Source organism: Mandrillus leucophaeus, unplaced genomic scaffold, assembly GCF_000951045.1.
Source record: "Mandrillus leucophaeus isolate KB7577 unplaced genomic scaffold, Mleu.le_1.0 Scaffold520, whole genome shotgun sequence".
Lineage (NCBI taxonomy): Eukaryota > Metazoa > Chordata > Mammalia > Primates > Cercopithecidae > Mandrillus > Mandrillus leucophaeus.
In genome coordinates, this window is record NW_012105587.1 from 1,274 (window position 1) to 13,603 (window position 12,330).

Consider the following 12,330-nt stretch of genomic DNA (forward strand, 5'->3'; position numbering starts at 1 on the left):
TGGTTCAAAGGCCTAGTTTTGACATCACTGTGGCAAATTACTTAAGCTCTGTGCTTTCATTTGTTTCTGTAAAGGCAGGATGAAAACAGTATGTATCTCCTAGGATGGCTGTGAGGAGTGAGTGAGACAGGACATGAAAGGCATGTATTAACTGTGATAAATGTTGCCCTTGTGGGCATGTTATATAGGGCTGGCTGTAGGAGGAAGGCTGTGTCTTTGTTCAGAAATCCCTGGAACAACTTAAATGTCTTTAGAAATGACAAGTGTCTCAGTTATCCAGTTAGTTCCATAAACAGGTTCTGGAAGACAGACTAGATAGAACTCAGCCCGTCAGTTCTGAGTGAGGCACATACCACGTGGGCTTGGGATGTCCTTAACCCATTTATGCCTAAGGTTGCAATTTTTTGAATTTTTCCAATCAGACCTTGGCAATGACCTTGAGCAGTAGGATATAAATAACTCCTACATGCTTAGCGTTCCAATAATGGAACACTAGGCATAAACAGGTTTTAATTGGCTCCACAGTCAACCACGACCAATATCTCTATCTCAGCTTCTGCTGATGCCCTAGTTCAGGGCTCTGCATTCTGTGCCAGGGACGCTCAGCCCCTTCACATGGATGTGCCACATGACATGCAATAATATATTGGCCCCATTAGCCCTTCCTGGAGCAGTCATAATGAATTACAGTCATGACAGACACATGTAAGAAACTAACATTTGCTAAATATGTACATGAGTCTTCATCGCAGCATCATTTATGAAAACAACTAAACAGTCACTAATGGTGCCAGTGGAATAAATCAGAGAACATCCCCTGCTACGTAACTCTCTGCATACATCAAAGAGAATGGTGTGGCTTTGCTTTTTCAACAATATGAGCGGCCATGGGCATGTGGATATGGCCATGAATGAGCAAGATTCTCTGATCCTGTAGAAGTTAAGTTATGCCAGATAACTTGCTGCTTCAACAAAAAGATTTAGCTTTTTAAATACATGTTGTAGAATACTAAAAACAACAACAACAAAAACTAGAATTTGCCTGTATACAGCCAATAACATGTCTATTTAACCTGGACACCTTTTGAGGAATATTCTCAGATTGCCGCCATGCTGTTTATAAGACATTGTTCCTTATATACCTGTGTATGAATGAAAAGAAACATAAGGAGTGGGTATGAAGACTTCTATCTATGAATGATGAAAAAGGCTAGAGTACAAATACTTCTTGAACTTTTGGTAGTAAATGTAGAAAACATTTTACAAATCCTGTAAATAACCTGTTTATTTTTTATAGAAAGCCACAACAGAAAATGATTAGTATATAACTGTGTAAGAACACTTACATCCATTGCAATCAACAAATGCTTCAAATGCATATTTTAAAAATAGTTTTGAGTGTTAATTATGGGAGGGCCTTGGGATCATTTTGTGAACAGTTCGCTTTTATAACAAACTCAAGATGCAGCTTGCCAGTGAGCTCTTTTAGACATAAGCATTTTTATCAAACTGTTTTGAAGGGTTTGTTGTTTTAAAATCTTCTCCACCATGATACTTTGTCCGAGAAGACATGACAGATGTGGCCCCGTTGTATGCGTATCTGAAAGGTAAAACATAGTTTGGTAGGTTCTATTCTACGCATAGGGCAGACAAAAATGGGAAGAAACTGTTTCAGCCCGTCTTTGTCAATATCTAAATGTAAGTCTTCCTCTTTCTTAGATAGCTTTCTTCTCTCTTGCCCCAAGAAGTATTTTCAGTGTCATTTCTGAATAACTGGTGGGATGGACAATCTCTGCAGAAGAAACTCATGACTTGGTCATTTGTTCAGTTATCCTCTTACAAAACCATGTTTTAAAACTCGTCTTCCTGGAACCTAGGAGACTTAGTGGAGGCCATCAACATTCCTGCCTGCCTACAGGAAAATTATGATGAGGCCAAAGTGAAGAACATGTCCTCATATTCAGACCCTTATTTCTTACAGAATTTTCTTTGGAATATAATAATGGTAAAACTGTAAAAAATTAACTGTACTCCTAACCTTTTCCAATTCTGGGTTTTGGAAGTTTCTAAGAATCATATGAACTATCTGAAATTTGTCCCACATGTCATGATTTAGAATAGCCTTCGACTTTTTAACAGATCATTTTTGTCTCTTTTTCATACCTGGGTGTTTTGTTGTTGTCAGATATCGAAAAGCAAAATATGACACCACCAATTATGCACAGTGAGGCTCCTGCCCATCCAATAAACAGAGCGGCTCCTAATTCATACCTGTGAGAAAGCATTACACAAGTATTACAGCTCACTTATTTGGGGGAGTAAACAGTATTTAACACTGAGAGTCAACATTTACTAAATGCTCATTATGTTTTTTTGCTATTGAAAATTGTAAAGGAAATAATAACGCCTTGTGGCTGTAAAATGCTGTAAACTCTTCCCAAAGTGTTTTTATAGCCATTAGACCATCCCAACCTCCTGAAAGGAAATGAGGGCATCCACGGGGGCAAGATCAAAGCAAAAGTAGTCACGGCCAGGGTCTCCTGACTCAGCCAACACCTTTCCTCTGCACTCTGCCTTAACCTTGCCAAGCTTTCCATCTATTTATTCTGTTCTGCAGTGCAAATCATGTAGGCAGACTGTAGTTAGAAAACGAAAGGTTGTTTTTGCTGTCATGTTAGTTCAATTTAGTAAATGTTTACTAAGCACCTGCTATGTGCAAATCGTCATTAATCACTGCAGTCTAGTGGGGAAATGAATCAATAACTATCATTTAGTGATAAATTACTATTAAGCATCGCCCAGACGGCAGGTCACAGTGCTCTGCCGATGACCACAGCAGGAGCAGATGCAAAGATAAACGAGACAGTCCTTCCCCGGGAAGGCCATGAAACAAATGTATGAACAGTGCTCCTGAGGACAAAAAACAAGATCACTTACAGTAGCAGACTAGAGGAAATCCTTTCAGTTCACCCAGAGAACAAGGAATGAGAAAAGTACACCAAAATCTCAGCGACTATGTGTGTTCTCATGTTTGTTTAGCTTTCTCCAGAAGAATAGGTTGATTTTAGGTTTTTGTTTGTTTTTATAAAGAGTAAGTCTCATTTGGGGCCCATAAACTTCCATTGCAAGACAAAAGAAATCTCGGTGCTTTTCAGTGTAAAATAAAGTCAGGGTCGGAGGGTCTGTTTTGATAGCACAGAATCCACAGGGGAAATGAGGCAAGAGAGTAAGAGGTGCAGGGGAAGGCAACACAGGGCCCAAGGTTAGTTCCATCCCCAGGGCGCAGGGGAGCCAAGTTCAACAGCCAAGGCCAGGCTTCAGTATCAGATCGAGGCCACCCAGTGCTGCCTGGTGTTGTCCTGAGCCTTGCTGCACCCCCTCCTACTTGAAGCGTCACTACCTCTGAACTCTGGCTCTGCACATGGGCAGGCTTTCTGGTGTGGTCTGAGTGGCAGGCAGAGTGGTGTAATAGGATGGGCCCATCACTAGCCAGGGGAGCAGGAAGCAGGGTGTGCTTTTAATCAAGCATGCATGGTACCTGGCACTGGCATCCTATTTTAGTGAACCTCAGTATTTTAAGACACACATCACATTGATCAGGGACACGGGGCCCACTTGTGCATTTGCAGTTGGGATGGAGTTATGTGCACAATAATGCTGCTCTGTGAGCCTTTCTTTACTCACTCTTGTGTTGCCTTTCCTGGGACATCAGGGTGATCGATGGGGCAAGGAACCGCTGCAACAGAACAACTAGGGGGAAGCCCCTCCTGCTCTGGAGCACTAACTGTGCTCTGGCATCTGAGAAACGTAAGCGGGCTCCGTTAAGGGGCAATGGCAGAGACAGAGAGTTTGTAGAAGTGGGGATACAAACACTTCGGTCTGCACACACACCCTCTGCCTTAACCTTGCCAAGCTTTCCATGTGTTTATTCTGTTCTGCAGCGCAAATCATGTAGGCAGACTGTAGTTAGAAAACGAAAGGTTGCTTTTGCTGTCATGTTAGTTCACACACAGACATACACACACACACACACACACACACACCCATATACACAGGAGGACTGAGCAGGAAGTCCACAAGTGAAAAAAGAGTTGGCCAGATCAGGAATGCTGAACTGGGAGTTTCAGAAAAGATACTTTCATTAAATATTGTGTTACACATCTGAAAAAGATGCCCTGGATTTCTGCAGTCAGCCCTGCTTTTATGTTATTTTAACGAGATTATGCACAGACAACAAGCAGCATGCCTGCCAAACTGGAGGTGCATGTCATTTGGCCCCTGAAACACCTGGAAATCCTAGAAGATGGCATCAGAGCTGTCTGTTGGCACCCTTTTTCCTGCAGACAGCTAAAGGGGTGAGCATAACTGTGAAGTTCTGCATGAAGTGTATTATTATAGGATGACTATAATTGTATAACACTTGCTATTTTTCTCTACTTTTTTTCCCAGTACAGGTTAGGCTATCTTCTCTCCTGAAACTATACCTTAATATTACTCTTAGTGTAAATATGCCCTGAAAACATGGTCTGAGATTTTTCTGAAAATATTGAACTTCACTAAAATAGAATGCCAGTGCCAGATACCATGGTTGATTACAAATAAATAAATATCGAATTATTAAGAGTGGCCAGTTGGGGGATGAAGATGATAGAAATCATAAGCATAGCTTGGCACAATGAGGTCACTGAAAGAAGCATTACAAACACAGATACAGTATTACTACAAATTACAGGATAAATTACCCAGGCGGATGAGGAAGTGGGTTTACGTTAATTTAAGCCATATTGAAACTTTCTGGAGGTATTTAGGAATCATGAGTTTGGCTTATATTAATATTTAATATCTTTTAAAATATATCCTTTTTATGTATCTTTTTCTTTTTTGAGATGGAGTCTCACTGTGTCGCCCAGGCTGGAGTGCAATGGTGCAATCTTAGCTCACTGCAACCTCTACCTCTCGGGTTCAAGCAATTCTCCTGCCTCAGCCTCCCGAGTAGTTGGGATTACAGGTGTGTGCCACCATGCCCAACTAATTTTTGTATTTTTAGTAGAGATGGGGTTTCCCAATGTTGGCCAAGCTGGTCTCGAACTCCTGACCTCAGGTGATCCACCCACCTCAGCCTCCTAAAGGGCTGAGATGACAGGTGTGAGCCACCACACATGGCCTTTTTTGAAAAATATCTTAAGTCACTACATATTGACTCTACTCCAAGGAAAAAATCATTTCCATTTGAATTTCAGTGTGAATTATGTTGGAGACAAACATTTAATAGACAGTATCCATTTAGAGTTGATTTCAGAAACCATACGTCTACCCCAGAATTTTTTTTTAATTTAGTGGCATGTTCTTTCAGAGACTTTTCCTTCTTTCTGTTGAAAGATATATCACAAACTTACTCAACAGTGACTTTAATTCACACCTCTCCGTGTGTATCTGGCAAAAACTGACGTGTTCGTATGTTTATTGCGGCACTATTCAAAATAGCAAAGACTTGGAACCAACCCAAATGTCTATCAGTGATAGACTGGATTAAGAAAATGTGGCACATATACACCATGGAATACTATGCAGCCATAAAAAAGGATGAGTTCATGTCCTTGGCAGGGACATGGATGAAGCTGGAAACCATCATTCTCAGCAAACTATCACAAGGATGGAAAACCAAACACAACATGTTCTCACTCACAGGTGGGAATTAAACAATGAGACTTGGACACAGGGTGGGGGCTAGTGGGGAAGGATAGCATTGGGAGAAATACCTAATGTAAATGATGAGTTGATGGGTACAGCAAACCAACATGGCACATGTAAACCTATGTATCAAACCTGCACGTTGTGCACATGTACCCTAGAACTTAAAGTACAATAAAAACCACACACACACACAAATAAAAATAAAAAAAACACAAATAACAGACAAAAAAAAAACTGACGTGTGTTATTGAAAGATAGGGCTGAGAAAGAGGTGAACATAATATCCACTCCAGTTTGTTCCCAGGCACATATTCTTTCACATTGATTAGGAGACTTATTTACTCTCTGTCTGGAAATCTTTCTTCCGTTTTGGTAACACTAAGAAGCTGATTTCAACACGTTGGTAAGATTATCCAAATTTCAGATTCTCTGTTGCAGGTCTTTTGTGAACAATATCCTCCTGGCCCTCGGCCAGCCTTCCTGCTCAGAGTGTGCCCTCTTTATGACTAACACCAAAGTTTCTTTATTATTCTGAAAGGTTACAAATCTACATGACACTGGACCAATCCATATCCATGACTTTCAGGTTGAGGACAGAACTTCATTTATGGAGGAAAACATTGTTTTTAGAGGATCTCGGTTGATGCACTAATCAAAAGCTGTACGTATAACTTCAATATACATTAATAATGTCACTAAGTGACTTTAGAAATGGAATGGAAACAAATTTACTTCTAACAGAAATTAAAACACAGATAACGACTTATAATTTTCTCAAAGAATAAACCATAAAGATCTAAGGTGAGGTCACTCTCCACCCAGCTGTATGTGGCGCTGTAGGCTGTTGCACATGGCTCTCATTTCATGTTGAGCTGGCCAGAGGTACACCAACCCAGAGACCTTGATTCTGATGCATTTCATACTTCAACTCATATTTGAGCCATTTAGAGTAATCTTAAGGAAATGGAATGCCGAACAACTTATTTTCACCTCCTACTTTTGTCTTCCTGGCACCCAAATCCCTATTCTGATTTAGATTTGCCATCTCTGGGGAGCTGGTATAACCTCCTCTGGTTACCTCTACAGAAATGACATGCCAGGTATTGTGCTAATCAGGTGTTCAGGGCAGATAAGAGGGACATGGCCCTGGCTCACAGATCCAGATTGTGTAGTCTACTGGGGATAGTCAGACATTAAACCAATAATTACAGTAAAGTGTGATGAAACAATAAGAAGAGCATGTTTTTGCAAAGTAAACATTACCACGGTTCTCCCAAACACACTCAGATGTGGTTCAAGTCGATGTCCATGCTAACAACAGCTACTATTACTGCCAGCTCATTGTACCAGGACTTTTCTGTGTGTGCTAAGATTTTTTTTACAAACATTATGATATTCAATCTTCATCACAAGCCTGGGAGATACGTACTACTATCCTTATTTTACAAATGAGGAAACTAAAGCTCTGGGAGATTAAATTACTTGTTCTTTCATGTCTCAGCCAAATAAATGGTAGACCCATGATTTAAAACCCATAACTGTGATTCCAAACCGAAGCTCTTAACTATCACGCCATCATCCTTTTATGTACACTTTAAGTAAAAGATTTTATAAATAGAAAAAAACCAATCGATGCAACATATTTTAAGTTGTCATTTCAGAAAGATGGGAGTTTTCTCTCTCCCTGGCTCGTTAAGTTCTCAGTGGCTCAAGAGCTTCAGGGCACGGGATTTTTTAATGAATGCCCTCGGGCTGCCTTTTCTTCCGGCACAAAAAGAGGTGAGGATACCAATTAGAATCAGGGCATGTTGGAGCTGAAAAAGGAAAGAGCAGCCCCTCCCAAAACAAAGCAAGATCGGTTTTAACAAACGAAAGCACCTCATCCTTTTAAGATCCCCAGAGAAGTGAAGTGACGTTGCTGAAGGTCACAGAGCTAGAAGCCAGGTCTTCTGCCATCCTTCAATATTGTGTGTTTTTCAAACATAGTATCCTGCTCCTCATTTTAATCAAGACACATTTTCCAATTACCTTAAAATAACTACGTAAGTTTTTTTTTTTACAAAGTTTAAAATCCAGAAAGTACACTCATATATTATCAAATATAACATTTCAAAATTGAATTCTATTGATCTAACATAAAACTTTTTATCCAATGCATTGTCTTATATTAAATACAATCCAAGATCTACATAACTGCATGAATTGATTTTATTTTTATATAAGTAAGTATTCTACAGCAATTATCTGCCTTTCCCCAAAATACACCTCATTCTTTTGGGGCCCCAGTTATGTGGGGTGCCCGCTCATCCTGTGTGTCTCTGAGGCTGCCACAGTCCAGTCTTTCTTATGAGACGCTCAGCCTCCCCCTCTGCTGGGTTCTATCCCACTGCCTGGCAGATGCCACAGTACTTCCTACCCGAGGCATCCAACAAGACTTGCAAAATAGTGGCAGGTGCCTCCCAAATGGTGGGCGAAAGTAAGATGGAATAATTTAAATTATAAGTGTCTACTTATATATGGAAACTTCATAGAGAATTCTTACATTTAGGAAACCCAAAATAAAGACATTTGGGAGGGGGTACCTAAACAAAAAAACTGCTTTTCTGTGGCTAGATTATAATAGACATACGCCCATTATCCTTCCATGTGCTGTGATTTTCATTAGGGTAGTTCAGAATTCTATAAGTTGCATATATTAATAACAGGTAACATTGATTGATTACCTACCATGTGTCGCTGTGGTGGATGCTTTATAGACGTTTTCTTTTTATTTTCTAAAATGAACATGTTTCAAGGATTTTATTTAGCTCATTACCTAATTAGGGAAGCAGAAATATTAGGTCTGTGCAAAAGTAATTGCAGTTTTTGCTATCAAAAGTAACGACAAACACTGCAATTACTTTTGCACCAACCTAATATGTTACACATTGTCCAAAGGTAACTTCAGGAAACATATTTAGGCAATCAGGAATGCTGAAATGAATTTATAAATAGATATAAAACTGGTCTCTATATATACACACACACACACGTGTATATATATATATATATGTGTGTATATATATACACATTTTTAAATTATGTATATATTTTATTCCTCCTATCTAACTGAAATTTCACGTCTTTGGGCCAATATCTCCCCAATATTTTATCTTCTCTCATCCTCTTAACATTCAGAACAGGAAATACTACCTCTGTTATCCAGTCAAGGCAACTGCACTCTACCTAATATAACAGAAGAGGAGGACAAGGATTCAGCCAGGATCAGAGCTGAGTCATACTCCAAAACCTCACCCTTCTCCTCTCCGCCACCTGCCTCTCTAATAGTGTGTAAAGTGATCAGTGAGTGTCTACATAGGACTACTAATTCTTGAAAATTATTCACAGAAATTTAAAAACCATCCACAGTAGGACTAAATCTAATGTTGGCTACTCTTTGTTAGCCAAAGTAAACTGTAATGTAAAAGGAACATCTCATGGTCCCAAAGTCACATAGTTCAATTCAAAACCAAATCTGTTGCTTAGCACCATCCATGCCACATCTCCATTCGTTGTGGATAATTGGGGAGTTTGCTTGGCCGTAAGTGAGAAATGAGGCACTGAGTCATAATAGTTAAAGTAGGCACAGTAACAGGTTTACATGCAGACTTTTAAGTCTGAATAAACTGACATCACAGAGAAGGCTGTGCTTCAAGATGGGAAATTCCTAAAATAACAAATACTGTCCTGAGATGCCTTAGGGCATGGCCAGTATTGCTAAGCTTGAGTCAAGAATCCGTGTGTGGATGTGGGTGTACATGGCTTTGTGTTGAGGTAAAAATATACAGATGGACTTGCAGCAAAAGAAGCTTGGGTCAATCAAAAGTGTATCTGACATTTTATTCAGTCTTCAAGTAACCTACCTGAACATATTTTACAATCGAACCAAGAGTATCCAGTTGACAACTTTAAATTATTACTTATCTCTAACTCAATGCTATGACAGAGGTGACCAACAATTTTTAAATTACACAAGCCTTATTTATTTTATTTTATATATATTTATCTATTTTTTGAGGTAGAGTCTCACTCCCTCTGTTGCCCAGGCTGGAGTGCTGTGGTGCAATCTTGGCTCACTGCAACCTCCACCCCCCGGGTTCAAGTGATTCTCCTGCCTCAGCCTCTTGAGTAGCTGGAACTATAAGCACCCGCCACCACGCCCAGCTCATTTTTGTATTTTTAAGTAGAGTCAGGGTTTCACCTTGTTGGCCAGTCTGGCCTCGAACTCCTGACCTCAAATGATCCACCCATGTTGGCCTCCCAAAGTACTGGGATTACAGGCATGAGCCACTGCACCCAGCCAAGCCTTATGGTTTCGTGTTAGGTCCCCTTCAAATGTGCCTTCTACTTGAGAGCCAAGTGTCTTAAAACGATTATCTCTTCTAGTAGGTCTCCAACATTTCAACATACATTTCTCTGTGGCTAACCTAAATAGACTACATAAGGTAATATACTATATATTAGTATACTCTGCATTAGGGTCAGTATCCCTAAAAATAGTAGCTAGCATTTAGTAAGTGTTTACTATGAACTACCATGATTCTAAACAGTTGAAGTATACTATCTCATTTAATCCTGACAACAGCCTCCTAGTATGTATTATCCTCATTCCACTGATGAGGGGCACTGGGCACAGAAAGGATAAGTAACTTCTTCAAGGTTACACAGCTAGAAAGTGACAAAGCGAAGGTTTACTCTCAGGCAGCCTGGATCCACAGTCCTTATTCTTGAACAGTGTGCCATGCTGCCTCTCCCTGTTCCTTTAGGCGATCACCACAAGCATGCTCCGTCTTACCATTCTAGGAGAGATACAGACAGGCAGACAGTCCTACAACACTGCGGATTTACTGTCCTTGCTGTAAGGGTCATGGAGCATGGGTCCTCTACAAGAGATTCCAAAGTGAGCAACACATCGTTTCTACTTCTAGATGCTTGTGGTCTTGTTAAGGAGACCAGCCAATAAATAAGCAGGTGCAAACCACCCAGTAGGGTTAGGATGGAAGCATGAGGTGGAAAGGGAACACCCAAAACAGGGACACCCCACCAAGAATGCAGGTTCTGAAGGTTGATCAGAGGTTAGCCAGGATGTGAAAAGGAGAGGAGCAATGGAGGTAAGAGCTGAATTACCAGAAAGCAGGGCACACTGGGAGAAATCATGATGTCACACACTAGTCAGTAAAAACAAAAGACAGCGCCAAATATTTAGTTCCCAAGCAGATTTTTACGTCATGCTAGCATAACAAAAAGCATCAAAGTAATTCTGGTGATCTGAGGTGGCCTACACTACTTCTGAACAAACTGAAACCACTGAATAACACTTTCTTAACATGTAACAGTTGAACTCTGTTTTGTTCTTACCACTTGGCACTTATCTAGAATCTCCTATCTGAGAATATGTGAGATTGTTACCAACATTAGTTCATCCTCCAAATAACCTCATGAATGGAGTAAACTTAAATAAACAAACATCCATAGTGTATTAAATTATAATAAGTATAGAAGAGAGAAATATCTTGACAAGGTCACCTGATGAGGTCAATATTCTTTTCATCCTCACCCAGGAAAATCTGTATAATCTAGAAATTTACTTCTTACATTGTCTAGTGTCCATTCAACTTGACAAGAATGAGATAATTTATCTGAAAATAGGTAGTTGTTCATACACAAATCAATAAACGTAATCCATCACATAAACATAACCAACGACAAAAACCACGATTATCTCAATAGATGCAAAAAAGGCCTTTGACAAAATTCAACAGCTCTTCATGCTAAAAACTCTCAATAAACTAGGCATTGATGGAACATATCTCAAAATAATAAGAGCTATTTATGACAAACCCACAGCCAATATCACACTGAATGGGCAAAAACTGGAAGCATTCCCTTCGAAAACCAGCACAAGACAGGGATGCCCTCTCTCACCACTCCTATTCAACATAGTGTTGGAAGTTCTAGCCAGGGCAATCAGGCAAGAGAAAGAAATGAAGGGTATTCAATTAGGAAAAGAGGAAGTCAAATTGTCCCTCTCTGCAGATGACATGATTGTATATTCAGAAAACCCCATCGTCTCAGTCCAAAATCTCCTTAAGCTGATAAACAACTTCAGCAAAGTCTCAGGATACAAAATCAATGTGCAGAAATCACAAGCATTCCTATACACTGATAACAGACAAACAGAGAGCCAAATCATGAGTAAACTCCCATTCACAATTGCTACAAAGAGAATAAAATACCTAGGAATCCAACTTACAAGGGATGTGAAGGACCACTTCAAGGAGAGCTACAAACCACTACTCAACAAAATAAAAGAGGACACAAACAAATGGAAGAACATTCCATGCTCATGGATAAGAAGAATTGATATCATGAAAATGGCATACTGCTGACAGTAATTTATAGATTCAGTGCCATCCCATCAAGCTACCAATAACTTTCTTCACAGAATTGGAAAAAACTACTCTAAAGTTCATATGAAACCAAAAAAGAGCCCGCATAGCCAAGACAATCCTAACCAAAAGAACAAAGCTGGAGGCATCACGCTACCTGACTTCAAACTATACTACAGGGCTATAGTAACCAAAACAGCATGGTATT

General features: G+C 39.8%; 1 protein-coding gene across 3 annotated transcripts in view; it reads right to left on the bottom strand.

Annotated features, from left to right (window-relative positions):
• Positions 1-1,258: 1,258 nt before the first annotated feature.
• The window catches only part of CLDN10 (claudin 10), a 152,550-nt gene continuing 141,478 nt past the window's right edge, over positions 1,259-12,330 (bottom strand). For 2 of the 3 annotated variants that reach the window (XM_011996646.1, XM_011996645.1), the window contains exons 4-5: positions 2,164-2,271; positions 1,268-1,600 (exon numbers count right to left, since the gene is read on the bottom strand). In XM_011996646.1, the coding sequence (XP_011852036.1) occupies positions 1,486-1,600; positions 2,164-2,271 (223 nt within the window). In that variant the 3' untranslated portion in view covers positions 1,268-1,485. Of the gene's footprint in view, positions 1,601-2,163; positions 2,272-12,330 lie in introns of all 3 variants that reach the window. The other variant, XM_011996644.1, reaches the window with a different exon arrangement.